This window comes from Chlorocebus sabaeus, chromosome 9 (assembly GCF_047675955.1).
Source record: "Chlorocebus sabaeus isolate Y175 chromosome 9, mChlSab1.0.hap1, whole genome shotgun sequence".
Classification (NCBI taxonomy): domain Eukaryota; kingdom Metazoa; phylum Chordata; class Mammalia; order Primates; family Cercopithecidae; genus Chlorocebus; species Chlorocebus sabaeus.
In genome coordinates, this window is record NC_132912.1 from 23,045,671 (window position 1) to 23,064,045 (window position 18,375).

Sequence of the window (18,375 nt, forward strand, 5' to 3'; positions counted from 1 at the left end):
AGTTATTACCCTGACATGAAAAACTCAGACTCCAGAGACAGATGCCCTGGCTCTCACTTTCAGTCACCACATACTGTGACCTTGGGAGAATTATGAGACCTCAGTTTTACCCTCTATAAAACGGGGAAAACAATAGCATCTATTCCACCGGGTTGGTTGTTTTGATGATTTACAAGGCTTTGACAGGGAGTGTTACTTTTGGAAACATCTTATAATTATATATTTATTTTTGTCTTTCTACCCCACTGAACTATGAGTGCCATACATTCAGATACTGTTTGTGTTATACTTGACTCTTTACCAGTAGGTCTGTGTAGAATGTAAGGCTCTAAAAATGATAACCATGTCTTAATCATCATGGTTCACCCAAGACAGAGGGACCTAGTGCAGTCATTATATTGTAAGTAATCAATAAATTAATATATATATATGTGTGTGTATATATATATACACACACACACACACACACACACATACAGGGTACTAAAACAACACAATTCCTGCCTTCTGGTGCTATGCAGTATTAACTGAGTATGTAGCCTTGCTGGTGTTCACTGCTGTAAGCACTGGACAGATAATTGACTTCATCTTCCTAACACCTTATGAAGGAAGTACTGTTGCTCCCCTTATTTCTCAGATGAAGCCATAGAAACCCAGAGATGCCAAGTCCCTTGCTGTGGCGCACGGCTAGTCGGTCTCAAGTCTGGGCTACAATCCAGACCCAGGCAGACTGAGTCAGTTCTCCTGTTCACTATAAAGTGGCTGAGTAGTCTCCAGATTAGAGATGTTTTGTTTTAATAACCTCAAAATCAGGAATCATTAGAAGGCAAATTGAAGAGACAATGTCCAAGGAACCTAAGCAGTCTCTGGTGAGGTGGCAGCAAGGAGCCCTGGGACCAGGCACACACAGTTCTGCCTCTCCTGCCCCATGGCACGCAGAATAGTTTAGCTGGAAAGAGCCCCCACCCCAGGGTGATGCCTCCATTCAGTCCCACTGCATTTCACAGCCAGGGAGAGCCCAGAAGTTTGGAAAGATGGATAGATGCACCAGTGCCAAGAATGTACAGAATAGCTTTTTTCCAACTGCCTTCCTCATCTGATACAATAGTGTTACTACCTGAAAAAGGTCACTTCCCAGCAGGACCTACACAGAGATTTTGCATCTACAGAATCTTGAGTGAATTTATCACATTTGATAAAGGGAATTTGTCACATTTGATTGGCCCCTATACCAGTAGTCCACATCTTTCAGCCTCCTATCTAAACATTTCTTTGCAAGACTTGTGTATTTCACCTTCAATCAAGGTTGGCAATTACAAATAGGATATTCCCCACCCCTCTCCCACATCACCTTTGGTTGATCTCTTGTTTTCTCCTGCAGGCTCTGGCAGACAGAATTGGCATTGGTTGCTCCCTAGTTCGCGGAGAGTACGGTAGAGCGTGGAATGAAGTCATGTTGCAGAATGAATCTCGGAAGGGAGTGATTGGGGGCCTCCCCTCTCCTGAGGTGTACGTGGTTGACCTCATGTTCCATCCAGGTGGACTGATGAAGTTGAGAAGTCGAGAGGCTGATCTTTACAGATTCCTTTAAGCCATCAGACGAATACAAGAGAGGCTCAAACAAGAAATTCACTGTGTACACTCTCTAAGACATTCTCCAAGTTGATTTTATCTCTTTAAATAAAAACTTTAAATAAAAGTATTAGAAATGTTTTCTCTGCATAGAAATTAGGAAACTTGGAGTCAACTTTGCTCTGCTTCTGATTTCAGGCTTTTGGCAAGAGTTCTGTCTTATTAGGTCATTTTCTGCTCACTGACCCTCACATAAAGCTGATTGTTGTTGAAATTCATCTAGCCCACTGTGTCCTGAGGAGCACCTCTGTCACTTAGGGATCACATGTAGCACTCAGCTGCTGCACCCAGGACAACACTGTGGCCTCATGATTGTCATCCTTTGTGCCCAGAATGCTTCAGACACGCTCAGTTAAGCAAACTAAGTGAATTTTTAGTATTTGCAGTCACCTTGTCTCAGTTTCATTTAAGATTTTGATAGTTTAGATAGAATAAACACAGATGTTTGAGTATTACAAATTCCTTTCTAAAAATTTTTGTTTCTATTTTTAAAAACTCATCATTAAAAACACTTTAATATAGTGAATTACAAATATTTCTAAAGTACATTTCCATAAAATGTTTTTGTTTTCATCTTGTCTGTGTTAGCGTGGAAACAAAACTTCAGCTAAAAATAATTCTACTGTGCTCTTCCACATCTTAATGCTGGGCCATCAATATATTATTTTCCATTCATATAACTAAAAAATTTTTATTTTTTGGAAAACTTTGAAGCATAAAGGTAGAGCAATCTTTGCTGAGAAATTGTGTTTTCAGTATTGAGCACAAAATGGGGAGTAAATATACATTTCAAATAAGACAAAAACTACTAATGTGGTGTGATCTCATGAAGTATATATTGCTTAGTCATGCTTAAAGTCCAGTGTTGACCTGTATAGTCATTTTCCTAGAAGGTGTTTTAAAGTGAATTTGATTTTAGAAATTAAAGCTAAGATTATTTTGTATTACTTTGTAAGTTCAAAGAATATAATTCTTTATTTCAGAATAAATTTCTTTATTTCAAATGGTGTGGTAATTATATTTATCATAGAATTTTATGAAGTTAGAGCATGGATTATAGGATACAAACCTATTTGTAGGTTTTCTCTCTGCACTTACAGGTCTGTTTTGATCCAGAAAGGATTTAAAGTAGATTACAAAGATCCATGGGATATAAGAAGGAAAAAAAATAAATGAAATACAGGCATAAGTGTAGGAAAGTCCAACAAAGCAGGAATAAGATTTGGATCCAAAGATTAGAATTCACAAAAATGCAATGCATTTGTTAGAGATGAATGGGAATTTGAGTCTGTACTCATTGGCAGCCAGTTTTGGGGGGAAATGTTACCCATTATGTGATTTACACTAGGATCTGCTAGATAAAAGCACAGACCAGTTTCTCAGGTGGAACAAATATTAGGGGAATTTCTCTTTGGTAGATTCAGAGATGGCAAAATGTAACACAGAAAATAACATCGTCAAAAACCAACCTCCTAGTAAGTTCTGAAAAGAAGTTTCACAGGCCAAGGCCCTAACATCAAAGTGGAATCAGGCAAACGTTCTACGCAGAGCCACCAGGATAGGGACCAGAAGAGCCACCAGGATAGGGACCGGGAGAGCCACCAGGATAGGGACCGGGTACACACCACTTTTTAAAATCTGGTGCATACCAAAGATCATTTTTTTTTTTTTAATCTTTGAGACAATTCTGTACAATGTCTCTTTTAACAAGTTTCTAGATAATTACTGAACAGATATAGTTTAAATTTAATTCTCATACAGGTTTCCAAAGTTCATTTCTTCTGTTTTACTCAGTTTAAATGTAGAGCCATAAAATTTAAAAATCAGCCAATTGTACAAAGACAATACATTTGCAATGGCAACAAAAGTTATAAAATACATAGAAATAAATGTAACAAGAACTATGCAAGAAAAACTACAGAATTTTAATGAGACTTGAATAAATGGAGATGTCCTTTCCAGGAATAGCATACTCTGTGATGGGAAATTCAGTAGTATAAAGATTTCAGTCCCCCATATTAAGATATAAAATTAGTATAATTTCTATTAGAATCCCAACACATTTCTTTTCTGAAATTGACAAATGGCAAAATTTATTTAGAAGAATGAATGTATATAAAAACTAAGAATATTTTCAAATAGAAAACTACAGAGGAATTGTCTCGCTTATCAGAACATATATTAAAAAGCAATAAAAAGCAAATTAGTATGGTACAGGCATAAAAATTTAAAAAAATTAAGACTCCAGACACAAATCCATACAGAGAGGTAGGATTTAGCATTGTTAAAAGTAGCTTTTTTGCCCAGTGGAAAAATGATAGCCTATTCAGTAACTGGTTTGGGAAAATTATAATCTTCACAAGGGAGATTCTATTTATGCCAGAAAAACTAGAAGTCATAAAAGAACATATATGACAAGTTTGGCTACATAAAACTCTTAAATTCCTGTCAGCAAAACACACTGTAAGCAAAATTATTGACAAGGAGAAAAATGCAGCATATTTAACAAGCAAAATGTTAACATTCTCAATAAGCAAAGATCTTCTAAAAATCAGTAAGAAAAAGACAATACACTTGGAAAACAGATGGAGATGACAACAACTTTTCTATAGGGGTAATAAACAATCCTCAGATCTCGGTGGCTTAGGTCTTTTATCACACTACATATCAAACACAGGTCAATAGAGGGAGCTCGGTTCCACACTGTCATTCAAGCACCCAGGCTGACAGAAGTTCCTCCATTTTGTACCTGCACCATCTGGAATGTAAGATCTCCTCAGCTGCTACAGCGAGAGGGAAAAGTGCTAAGAATCTCCTTCAGGAATTACATGCTTTGACCTGGAATAACGTGTAATTTGGTCAGAACTAGACCCAAAACATATGGGGTAATACCTGAAACTACAGAAATTTGAGTCAGAATCCTGAGTTTCCCTTAAACACACTGGAAACCCTGACAACTGTTGTGGTTGTGACATTTCAAGAAAATTTATATAAAGTAACTTGTAGTTGTTCTGTCAGAGTCAAAAGCCAGAGTTCCACTTCTGGAGATCAAAACATTTCATTAAAATTAATATCTAACTTTTCAAAACAGCTATTAATTAAATGGAAAATGGACAGTTAAATAAAATCTGTTTCACAAGCTTTGATCTTTAAGTAAGCATCATAAATGAGAATTCAAGTTTGTGCTGTGCTTTTTATAAGTACACATCAAATGTGTTTAATACTTTTAATAAGTACACATCAAATGTATTATTTCCTTGCCAAAGAAGCAGGACTTAATCCATGAAAAATACTTTTCCAGAAGCTCAAAATAACATGTAAAATCAAATGGATTATTATTTTCTTGAGGCAGGGTCACTCTGTTATGCAGGCTGGAGTGCAGTGGCACAGTCATAACTCACTGCAGCCTCGACCTCCCAGGGCTCAGGTGATCCTCCCACCTCATAAGTAATTATGGTTTTTGTCATTACTTTTAATGGCAAGTAACTTGTTTCTCAGCAAGATATCTCTTACAGCATTCCCCTGCCACAGTTGGCAATCTGGAGATGAGGAATGGGGTTTCAAGAGATGGTGCATTTTCCTTAGAACTATCTAGAGAGAGGCCGTATTTACATACTCTTTTTTTGTTTATTTGTTTTTTGAAACGGAGTCTCACTCTGTCGCCCAGGTTGGAGTGCAGTGGCGCCATCTCGGTTCACTGCAACTTCTACCTCCTGGGTTCAAGCTATTCTCCCGCCTCAGCCTCCCAAGTAAGTGGGATTACAGGCGCCTGCCACCACACCCAGCTAATTTTTATATTTTTCGTAGAGATGGGGTTTTGCCATATTGGTCAGGGTGGTTTTGAACTACTGACCTCAGGTGATCTGCCCACCTTGGCCTTCCCTAAAGCTCCAGGATACAGGCGTGAGCCACCATGCCCGGCTGCTCTTTGTTTTTAAACTCAACTGAACACGGGGTTGGATGAACTTATTAAAGACTATACGGAAAAATATAACTGTTCTTGGTATATTCTAGGAGCAATACAATAGTGTCAAGTCCCTTATTTAGGGATTAATATTTAAAAGTCCTATTCTTTATTTAAAATTACCTGAGTAGTATTATATAGATCACTAGCAAAAGCTTTGCTTAGGTTTATCATTTTAAAACCATGAATATAATTAGTTTAATAATAAAAGTGGACTTCATTTCCAAGGACAATCATCAAAGTGTCAGGCGGGAATATATTAATATAGTGAATTCAAATAAAGTTCTTGTGGAATTCACACAGTACAAGAGACCTGTAAATAAATAAATAAACCATAATAAATAAACCACAAATCACAATTTAAAAAATAAAAAGCATTGTTGGAAAAGGTAAAGAAATTTTCTTGTGGTGATTTTACTTACAAATTCAATAAGCCTTTATTATTGAGAATTAATATAATAGCAGGAATAAAAAATTCAATAAGCCTTTATTATTGAGAAGCAATATAATAGCACCTCTTTAAAATCAGAGCTGAGATTAAGTTCTGTCTCTCACTTTTTCCAGCCGTGTGACCTTGAGAAAATTACTTAACCTCTCTCTCCCTCAGTTTAGTCTTCTGGAAAGTAAGGAAAAATAATAGCAAATATTTATATATTGTTTACGATGTGCCAGAGGCTGTTCTTTGTAGTTTCAACTCTTGGAGTAATCCTGTGATGCATAGGCAGGACTACCTACAGTTAACAAGTGAGAAAACCCAGGCACAGAGAGGTTAAGTAATTTACCCAAGATTGTCCAGCTAGTAAGTGACAAAGCTTTTAATTTAAACACAGTTTGGCTTCAGAGGCCATGCTTCCAACCTACATGTCTCATAAAGCTGTTATGAGGGTGAAATAAGACCATGCATATAACTGACAGGTGGGGAGTGGCATATGCATTTGTATATGTGAGTGTGTGTGTGCACGCGCACGCGTGTGTGTAGCTCTCTATTCTATGCACACATAATGTTCTGTTCTGTTTGCCTTTAGCAAGTTTTAAGGGAATTCCTCATTCTTCGTGCATTTGTCTCTCTCTTTAGATCCCTCTATAGGGCCAGAGAGTAAATATTTTAGGTTTTGCAGGCCATTCCATCTCTGCTGCAACCACTCAACTCTGCGATTGCAGCACAAAAGCAGCCATAGATAACACCTAACCAATGAAACTGTATCTATTAAAATAGGTGGGGTCCAGACTGGCTCATGGACCATAGTTGGTCAACCCTTGCTTTAGACAATGAACACTTTGAGGATCAAGACATGGAAAGGCTTCACTTTACTTAGTATAATCCCTGGGCACCTTAGCTAAGTATTCAGGGGAGACTCCCACCCTGGCATTTGCCTTTGCTGGTTTCTCTGGGCTCTAAGATGGATCTGCTTGATGTTATTCCAATGGATGCCAACACATATGCCTTTTTCAATAGGAAGAGGACAGATTTGACCAATCTACATAAGCAAATAAACCCCCTATCTTCTATACTTCTGTCAAGAACTGTGAAGGGTCTGAGATTTTATCCTACTTGCAAGCTAACTGCCCATTTTATTGTTGCTGGAATGAGACATGAGATAATCTGGGTAAGAAACAAAGGACTTTATTACTCACAGCACAGCAAGCAGCATCAGCCAGGCTATTTGTGTCAAATCTCCTTGCTCCCAAGTCTCATGGGGAAAACATGGATAGACCCAGAGGGATGCCCACCAATGCAGTGGTTTGTGTTACAGAAGAACTCTGAGCTTAGAGAACCCAAATCCTTTATAATAAGCAGCAAGGGGCAGGCGCAGTGGATCACACCTGTAATCCCAGCACTTTGGGAGGCTGAGACAGGCAGATCACTTGAGGTTGAAAGTTCGAGATCAGCCTGACCAACATGGAGAAACCCCATCTCTACTAAAAATACAAAATTAGCTGGGCATGGTGGTGCATGCCTGTAATTCCAGCTACTCAGGAGGCTGAGGCAGGAGAATTGCTTGAACCTGGGAGGTGGAGGTCACAGTGAGCTGAGATGGCACCACTGCACTCCAGCCTGGGCAACAAGAGCGAAACTCTGTCTCAAAAAAAAAAAAAAGCGTGTAATGAGCAGCAAGAGAGACACTGTATTATTTGCCAAAGCTATTCACCAACACCTTTGAAAAGATAGTCTGGAACAAAAGTCAATCAGGAAGATGTGCAGAACAAGGGAGACCCATGGAGCATTACCTCCCAATAGCTTCATCAACTCTCAACAGTCTTTAAGGAATCTCTCATCTGTAAAATAGAGATGACTCATACATGGTTATGTGAACTTACCCTAGACAGTATCCCTGTAATATGTATAAATATAGATATTCAGATGTTTTATACAGACATATAAAAGCTTATTATATGTATATTATTTGTAATTACATTAAAAAGGTCATAATAGATTGGCCTCTTAAGTCATTAAGGCCAGTTTTCTTTTCTGGCAGCCCCAAAGGAGTATTTGTGAAAAAGCATAGTGGTTTTCCTCTATCTCATACTACATTGCCCTACTAATCTTTTGTCTACAAGTTCAAGTCCAAATTCAGATCAAGTCTCACTTTTATCCTTAAGCTTCCCCTGATGCCTTATACTTTATTGGTAACCTTCTATCATAGCATCTTTGGCACTCATTTTGCATTTTTTCTTATGCTTACTGCCTGGGGTTGCTGTTTTCTTAAAGCACACGTATGTGATATCATGGTTAGAAGCATGCAGATCCTTGGAGTCAGAGAGGCTCAGATTGGAGTGTCCTACTTACGCCATTCTTAGCCGTGGGATCTTTAGCATTTGCTAAAGACATTTTCTTGGTTTCTACATCTCTAAAATGGGGACATAATAATAGTAGCCACTTCATAAGGTTGCTCTCAGGAGTAAATAAGCGCATGTACAGTACTGAACATAGTGTCAAAAATAAAATCAGATCCAGTTAGAATGTTAGAGTTTATCCTGAATACAAAACTATAGTTCACAAACTAGGAGACCTCAAACAATGTTTCAATTTTACAGCAGTAACAGGGCAGTTCATAGAGCACGAAGGAGGAAGCATTTTGGTCTTTTTCATGATTGGCTGTCATACAGTCTTTATTAAGGCAAACCAAACTGTTTAAGCTGATTTATTGATAGGTAATTGGTTTAATTTCACTGAATCAGGCTGATAAAGACAAAAAGCTTACATTTGTGTGATGTTTATCTTTATGGTGAAAGGTTTGGGAAAATCAGGATGACTTGAGTTTTGGGCAGTTGGGCTTTGGGTATACCTAAACTGTGGTCTCCATTTTTATTTTGCTTTAACAATTGTAAGCATTTGACACCTATTAGCTACTATGCTTTGATCTCTCCCAATGAGATGGAAAGGAATTTTATGTCGGGCATACACCTTATTATCAGAGCTCCTTGCAAAGGGATAACTTGAATAATATTTGTTGACTATCTGAATGCCTTAAACTAACTGATCTTAAAGACTAAAATGGAATTCTAATTCATTTTTATTTTCTTTTGGATATTTTTGAAAGTAGTTGAGTGGTAAAGAAAATCACTCCCATTTCTGATTAGGTACTGATTTCCTTTGGCCTTTCAGTGTAGCAAATATGATGACCACATGGTTACTTTTTTTTTTTTTTCTTGAGACAGGGTCTCACCCTGTTTCCCAGACTGGAATGCACTGGTGCCGTCTTGGCTCACTGCAACCTCCACCTCCCAGGCTCAAGCGATTCTCCTGCCTCAGCCTCCCAAGTAGCTAGTATTATAGGCGCACACTACCACCCAGCTAATTTTTGTACTTTTAGTAGAGATGGGGTTTCACCATATTGCCAGGCTGGTCTTGAACTCCTGACTGTAAATGATCCACCCGCCTCAGCCTCCCAAAGTGCTGGGATCACAGGTGTGAGCCACGGTGCCTGGCATCACACAGTGACTTTTGAATTTGTAGAACAGATGTCAAAACGCAGAAATTCTGTCTTTGGAGCTAATGTCTGAAATCATTCCCCATCACCAACACCTTGGCTACCTGTGTGTGAGTGTTTCATTAAGAGAGGATACAGCATTACTTCCTATGGTTATATGACTCCGTATTGCTGCTTGGCGGACAGAGCTTGCCTGTGACTTTGAATGCCTCCCCTTGGTTACTGGCATACTTATTACCTTTTCTTGTTCTGTTTTTGAGACAGAATCTCGTTCTGTCACCCAGGATGAAGTGGTAGTGGCGTGATCTTGGCTCACTGCAACCTCTGCCTCCCAGGCTCAAGTGATTTTCCTGCCTCAGCCTTCCAAGTAGCTGGGACTACAGGCATCCACCACCACGCCAGGCTAATTTTTGTGGTTTTGGTACAGATGGGGTTTCACCATGTTGGCCAGGCTGGTCTCGAACTCCTGACCTCAGGTGATCCATCCGCCTCAGCCTCCCAAAGTGCTGGGATCACAGGTGTGAGCCACCGCACCTGGCCTTATTACCTTTTAAAGTATGGTTGTTTGTGTAGTTAAGATTACTTGAGCTCTTGTTAACCTGCTAACAATGTATAAAGCTCCATATAGGCTACGATCTTTCTTCCCACCAGAACTTGGAAAGGAGCAGGCTCCCATTTTGACAAATCCCCAGTGAGCAGCATCTGCTTTAGGTATATTTCAGTCACAAACGTCTGGGTCTGACCTCAGGGCGATGAGCTAAGAGTCATTAATTTCCTTTTCCAGCTCAAAGGTATCAGCCCCCAAATTCTGCAGTCAGGCTCTGATTATCTTGAGAAAGTCCCAGTTTGTTTTACACAAGGACAGCTGGCATACAAATGGAATCAAGCACTTTTAAGTAGTCGTTAATCAAACTGATGAGAACAGCTGAAGCAAAGAGCGGCCTCGTAAGTACTCAGATATCTGACACACAAATCGAGTGATAGTCCAATTATTTTATTTATAGGTTCCTTTCTTTGAAAAATAAGAGTTTGTGTCTAGCTGGCCTTTTGATTCTATAGTCTTTACTTTTAGAAAAACTTTGAAAAACCCAGATGAATGCATTTATATCTGTATTATCAAGTAATTTATCTGCTAACTCATTGATAGTCATTATCTGCATACACAATTTTCTAGCTCTGTGATTTCATTTATTTAGCTTTCCAGAAAATTGTTTTATTAAAAGTCTCATTTTATTAATACAAATAAGAGAGAGATAAATATGCTAGTTCCATAGACTCTTGCAGGATAGAAAGCTTAGCTTATTTTTCTTGTATGCAATTATTTGCTCCTTTGAGGATTAGAATGAAAAGAAAAATTAACTGTTGAATGAGGAGATTTTTTTTAGGCAGTTATTATTTTCCTTAGCTAAATAAGATAATAATAGAATAAATAATAAAAAGGGAGCAATGAATTGCCAGCAACAGACTTCAGAGTCCCACTCAGAAGTAACAATATGAAACCTATCCTAGCTGGCTTTAAAGAGCATCACAAAACTTAACAACAGTAAAACTCTCACCATGCCTGAGAGCCATGATTACTAGCTATGTAAACATTACTGCTGAGTTAAAAAACATTTACAGGATCATTAAAATGCCCCTTTTCAAACACGTTCCTTACAAAATAAACACCCTGAGACTCAAGTTCGCTGTATCTGATGCTGCTAAACCATTACATTCAGAGAATGTACTCACTAATATGAAATCCCCAGAAAGGAGATCAAGAAACGAGAAACGTCTTGGTAAATCTCTTAATATCAACCATCTGATTTCTTTTAGGCTTAGATTTAGTCTCACCATCAAGTTTTTGGCATAGTTGTAAAATGCTAAGTTTCCACTCTTTCAAAGGCCCCAAAATGCAGGCTGGGTGGGAGCAGGGGAACGGCTTCCCCCCAGGAATCACAGTCCACAGCTTTAAAGTAAATCATTGCAGAAGAGAAGCCAGTTCTTGCCCTCAGCCTGTCACTGGTTGAGTTTCAGAGCCCTCAGAGTCAGAAACATGGTAGAGAACGCATTGAGAGTAGGTCCACCATGGGCATGTTCTATTAGTTTTCATATGCAGTTGACATCTCTCAAAGACACCATGCAGAAGGGATACAAAAGCCTGTAGAGCTCAGATAAGAGCTAGGAACTGCCAGGGAGAAGGTCAGAATGGATCTTAGCAGATGTTCTGACAGAGAGGAAATGTTTCCTCTAACCTCGTAGATTCTGTAATTGGGGGCCTGTGAATTAAACTGACAGAAAACAGATTATCAAAACACAGACTTAATCATGTACTTATGGGAGTTCACAGAAAAGTGTCACTCGAAGAGACACTTTTAGAATTTGTGGCTTCTATACTTTAGAATTTTATACTTTAGGAATTTGTTAGAATTTGTAGCTTCTGTACTGCCTCAACAGGGGATGACGAGGGAGAAAAGGGAACTTAGGGAAAACAAATGACTTTTTGGAAAAATATATAGGCCCTTAGGAGAACGGATGGGAGATATGATAGTTTGGTCACAATGGCTATTTAGGTGTGGTGCTGACTTCTAGCCTCTGGTGATGAGTCAGTCTTCTCTGTTTGCTTCCAGGGAGAGAATTTAAGATAATTGAATTGTTTTGAGTTATCTTGGGTGGCTCTACTTTTAGACAGATTTCAGGAACTCAAATGCCTCTGCTCAAAATAATTTATGTGCCACAATAGCATATTCTGGGTTCTTTCAGCTCCAAATTATTCCCCCAGGTGAAGTGTACTTGGAAATCTCTGCTCAGATTAAGGTCTCAATATCTACACTTAACCTTAAATATGGGATTGTTCTTTAAAACAAAATTGGAGCCATTGTTAATGGGTGTACATACACACACACACACACACACACACACATATATAGCTCCCTCCTCATATGGTTGTTTGAGAATTAAGTGGATGAACGAACATAAAGCAGTGCAGTGAATATATATATAGTTGTATATGTATGACAATTAGCCAGGTGCAGTGGCTTATGCCTGTAATCCCAGCACTTTGGGAGCAGAGGTGGGAGGATATCTTGAGTCCAGGAATTTGAGACCAGTGTGGGCAAAACAGTGAGACCCCTTCTCTACAAATGATTTTTAAAAAAATATTAGCCAGGTATGATGGTACATACCTGTAAGTCCCAGCTACTTGGAGCCTGAGGCAGGGGAATTGCTTGAGCCCAAGAAGTCAAGGCTGCAGTGAGTCATGAGCATGCCACAGCACTGAGCCTGAGTACCTGAATAAGACCCTATATCATAAAAAAGACATTAAAAATACATGAAATAAATTGTCTAAAAAATTTGAGACCCGGTCAGGCACAGTGACTCATGCCTGTAATCCCAGCACTTTAGGAGGCCAAGGTAGGTGGATCATCCGAGGTCAGGAGTTCAAGACCAGCCTGACCAACATGGTGAAACCCATCTCTATTAAAAAGATAAAAAATTAGCTAGGCATGGTGGCGCATGCCTATAGTCCGAGCTATATGGGAGGCTGAGACAGGAAAATCACTTGAACCCAGGAGGTGGCGATTGCAGTGAGCTGAGATCGCGCCACTGCACCACTCCAGCCTGGGCAACAAGGGCAAAACTCTGTCTCAAAAAAAAAAAAAGAAAGAAAGAAAAAGAAAATTTGAGACCCATGTTGTACCAAATGACTTGGTTGAAAGATGCCATCAGCTTGAAGGTTTTGTCACTCCAGTTTTGCTGTTTGCAAAACAATGAAATGAAAAGTTTTGGGGACATGCTTGAGTTGGTTGTCCCATCTCCTTGCCTTTTTGTTCTTATGCCACTGGAATAAGCACTAAAATTCTTGGGCCTTGAAGATATTTAGATGATGGGTTTCCTTTGGGCACCAGTACCCAGTGGTACGCTATTGCTATTCTTGGGACTTGGCAATATGGTTTTCAGAAGGAATAATAACTGAATCGTCTCCTTCCAAGCTACAGAATCACTCATTCCCTTCCCTAGATTCACACATAATTACAGATGTAAATTGTTACTACATTATAATTAGCATAACACCCGGAAAGATACTTAAAAGAAACTTTAAAAAAACTGCTACATATAGATGTGAGCAAAATCAGAAAAGACCCTGGTGGGGGGCAGGATGTGCAGTGCTTTTCAGCTGACACGCCAGCCGAGAACAACCCAGTTCAGATCCTAGCTCTGCTACTAAATGAGTGGCCTCGGACAAGTCACTCCCTGGCCCTCAGTTTCTTTGCCTGGAAAACGGCAATGACGATAGCTCTCTCCTCATATGGTTGTTTGAGAATTAAGTGGATGAATGAACATAAAGCAGGAAACGGTCCCTGACACAGAGGTCACCCCTGATGAGCATCATCCATCCTCAGCCCATTCATGCCATTCCCTGGTTAGACAGAGCAGGGATGGAACTTGGCACCAACCCCACTAATAATGTATTTCTTCCACATATACCTGCTGACCATGAGGCCTTGCAAACATGTGAGAAAACTAATATAAGCAGCATTCCACCATACACCTTACTCAAGGGAGTTAACTTCAATCACCTGCATGCACGCAGGACCAGGATAATAACTGATCCTGACTCTTTGCCTTATTATACTACTAAAATTCCCACTGCAGGAGGGACTGATGTGCCATTTTTTGATCATGCAATGTATGTACTAACATGGTTTCTCCCTGCACCTGCACCCCCTTGCTCTATCTTGCACATGTAATGATATTCACATACCTCATGATCTTCATATCACCCTCCGTAAAACACTGCAAAGACCTACCCTCCAGGAGCCAGCTGAGGAATTCTAGCTTCTACGCTGTCTGCCTTGTGCTTGAGCATAAGCCTCAATAAAGCCTCTCTGGAAAACTTTCTCAGCCTCCTGTCAATTTCCACTGCATGAGAGCCTAAGAATCTGTGATCAGTAACACTGGGATCCTGATTTTCAGACATAAAAATAAAGGGGTACAAATATATAATTTGATAGAAGAAATAAGAGCTAGTGTTTGATAAATCAGTAGGGTATGATTTACAATAATCTGTTGTACATTTCAAAGTAGCTACAAGAGAATTCAAATGTTTCAGCATAAAGGAAAGACAAATATTTAAGGTGATGGATATCCCAAGTACACTGATTTGATCTTTACAAATTATATGATTATATTAAATTACCACATGCACCCTGAATGTATATACAGCTTGTAGTTATTAATTAGAAAATAAAATTAATTTTTAAAAGCTAAAAGAATTATTTGGTAACTGATGGAAAAAAACAGAAATAATTCATAGCCTCTCTCCTTTTAGCTAGGGCTCCGCTGGAAGTAAAGAGAACAGTCGATCAAACCACTTTTGAGAGGGAGCAAGGAGCCAACCCTCTTAGGGGCATGCTGGGAAACACCCGCAAGCATGGAAATAAACAAAAATCTTGAGTTCCTTCAAGGGAAAATTCCAGGTCCCTAAGCGACCCCTGAGAAGTAAATGAACAACTTGATAAGCAAGAAGATAATAGTAACTTAAAAGAATAACCAAGGAAGTTAGAGTCACAAAATGTTGGATTCCCTATAGAAACTAAAGATCTTAACATATGTCCCTGAGCTGTTTTTCAGAAACCCAGATCCTACTAAATGAAAAATACTCTTCGCTAGGCCTGGCCCAGTGGCTCACATTTGTAATCCCAGCACTTTGGGAGGCAGAGGTGGGCGGATCACCTGAGGCTAGGAGTTTGAGACCAGCCTGACCAACATGGTGAAATCCTGTCTCTACTAAAAATACAAAAATTAGCCAGGCGTGGTGGCGCATGCCTGCAATCCCAGCTACTTGGGATGCTGAGTCATGAGAATCACTGGAACCTGGGAGGTGGAGGTTGCAGTGAGCTGAGATGGTGCCACTGAACTCCAGCCTGGGTGAACTCCAGCCTGGGTGACAGAGGGAGACTCTGTCTCAAAAAACAAACAAACAAAACTCTCCACTGGCATGTAGACCTTAGATAAGGGGGGAATTAACGACTGCATTCTGACTGTAGTTCTTTGTTCTAAATTTCTTCCTGAGGGGCCGGGAGGAGGTCACTTCCATCAGCCAGAGCTAACATTCTTTTCTGTTGATCCGAAAAGTGTAGACAAAACATCACCTCTTTAACCAGTTGTAAATCAGAAAAATCTTTGAATCCACCTATGGTCTGTGCCCCGTCTGTTCGGGTGTCCTGCCTTTTAGGTCAAACCAACGTATAGCCTCCATGTATGAATTTATGACTTTGCCTGTAACCTCTGCCTCTCTGCCTTTGAAAACCCTTACCTGTATACCATCTGAGAGTTTGGGTCTTAAGCATGAGCTGCTAATTCTTCTTGCTTGGTGCCCTGCAATAAATGTTTTACTTTCTCTTGCTGCAAATCCCAATGTCAGTGTTTGGCTTTGCTGCACTGGGTAGGTGAACCCAAGTTTGGTTTGGTGACACTTTCCTGAGCAAATTGAAAATTCTCCTCTCTTGTTCTCGCTGTGCTTTGTAAGAGTGAGCCGAGGTGAGGTATGTCCTCTGATGGGGTTCAGAAAGTGCTACTCCAAAACATGGCACCTTGGAATATTGAATATTTTAAGCCAAAGGAATTTGAGAAAGTGGCAGAAGCAGATAGGTCCCTCTCACTTTCCCTTGAAGCAGGTCATGAGCTCTCCCTTTGTCAGAGGCATTTGAACTAAAGCGACTCCATCTTGAATAGGGGCTGGGTAATACGAGGCTGAGACCTACTGGGTTGCATTCCCAGGAGGTTAGGTATTCTTACTCACAGGAGGAGATAGGAGGCCAACACAAGATACAGGTCACAAAGTCCCTGCTGATAAAATAGAATGCGGTTAAGAAGCCAGCCAAACCCAACATAAACAAGATGGCGACAACGAGTACCCCTGGTCACTTTCCCTGCTCCTTATATACTAATTATAATGCATTCGCATGCTGAAAGACACTCCCACCAGTGCCTTGAGAGTTTACAAATGCCATGGCAATGTTCAGAAGTTACCCTATATGGTCTAAAAAGAAGAGGAATTCTCAGTTACAGTAACTCTCCACCTCTTCCCCAGAAAACTCATGAATAATCCACCCTTTGTTTAACATAAAATGAGGAAATAATCATAAAAATAACCAACTAGCAGCCCTCAGGGCTGGTCTTCTAAGGAGCAGCCATTCTTATTTCTTTACTTCCTTAATTAAATCGCTTTCACTTTACTGTGTGGGCTTGCCCCAAATTCTTTCTTGCATGAGATCCAAGAAACCTCTCTTGGGGTCTGGATTAGGAACCCTTTCTGGTAATACTTCTATTCAGAGGAAAGGAGAATCCTTATTTCTGAAGACAGAGGGATGCTGAAAAGAATTTGAATGAACAGGTCTTGCCAAGTTTCCTCCAGTTTGCTACTTTTGTTCACACACCTTTGTCCTATCCCATTTTTCTAGGACTTTCCACTCTTCAGCAAATCTAGCATAAAAACACTCAGGTTTAACCATTTCTTCGAGTCTTCATTTTCTCATGAAGGTTCCCATGTCTTATAAAACTTAGATTAAGTAAATTAGTATGACTTCCTCTTGTTAATCTATCTTTTGACAGCCTAATGTTCAGGGCCTCATCCAATGAACATAAAATGGTTAGGAGAAAAAGATTTCTTTCCCCTCCCGTTCACCTCCCATTTTTGCATGTAAAAACAAGAGTAGGAAATCTGCCCAAATGGTTTCTGACAGCCCTAGGAGTATGACAGAAGGCTTCTTTTTTCTTAAAAGAAAAATCACATTTAATCGCTCAGTGGCAGGAGCGGGACTTTCTGTTGTGCAACACCCAAAGACTCAAGACTCACCGCTTCCCTTTCTCCCAGAGACAGGGTAAGAGCAGAGCTCAAGACTAGAGCCCTGGAAATTCAAGGGTGAGGGAGGGGCTCAGAAGAGCCAGTGTTTCCTGATCTTGAGGGCTCCAGGCAATAGCTGGGCTTTCTAGGAATTCCAGTATTGTTAAGTGGGCAGGGTGTGTAGAAGGAGGGTTGCTCGTCAAGTTTGAACTTAAGATTCAGAATGTGCTGAGTCACAAGGTTCCACCCCTGGCAAACCCTGTGATGGTTAAGCTGATTTTCCAACTCACCTTCCAGCCTTTTCTCCCAGTCCCCTGCATCCTCCTGCCACACACCTCCTCAGGCTTATCAGAGCCTGCTCTCTCATGTCCCTCAATTCCAAAACCTTCATTCTAGAAGGAAGAACTCCACTGCATGACTGTAAAAGACCTTCTAGGAGAATCTGCATCATGAAAGCATAAAAAACTTGAAGTCAAATGACTGACTCCTTCATTGTGGAATTCACGTATGGGTGAACAAATAGAAAATGTATATTTTGTTTAATAGATACACGCTCATTGTGGACAATTTGGAAGATACAGCAAGGAAGGAAAATATTTTTCTATCAACCACAGAGTATGTGTTTTGATCTATTTGTTTCCAGTCTATTCATCAGGAGCTTTTTTTTTTTTTTTTTTTTTAAACTTCACGGCCTACTGAATATGCAGATTTTGTTCCTGTCCAGAGTATAGAACACAGGTATTTATTGAGGAAAGGCATGGTGGGAGAGGGGCTGGGGACACCCCTGTGCTCAGAAGTCACACTATCCTCAGTAGCTACCATTCCCAGTTCCCTAGTGTTGTCATTTGTTCAAAGGAAAGCTGAGCAGTAAGAAGCAAAGTGGGGAGTTGCATTTTGGACCTTCTTCCTTCTCCTGTGCTTTGAGTCACTGGTGCTTTCTCAAAGGCCTGAGCTTTGTGGAATAGCAGCCATAAGCCATGAAAAGCTGGGTGATAGGATATTGATGAGAAATCACCCAA

General features: G+C 39.9%; 1 protein-coding gene across 2 annotated transcripts in view; it reads left to right on the forward strand.

Moving 5' to 3' along the window:
- ARMC3 (armadillo repeat containing 3) overlaps positions 1-2,639 on the forward strand; it is a 121,535-nt gene extending 118,896 nt beyond the window's left edge. For both annotated transcript variants that reach the window (XM_008002495.3, XM_008002497.3), the window contains exon 19: positions 1,382-2,639. In XM_008002495.3, the coding sequence (XP_008000686.3) occupies positions 1,382-1,591 (210 nt within the window). In that variant the 3' untranslated portion in view covers positions 1,592-2,639. The remainder of the gene's footprint in view (positions 1-1,381) is intronic.
- The last annotated feature ends 15,736 nt before the right edge of the window (positions 2,640-18,375 follow it).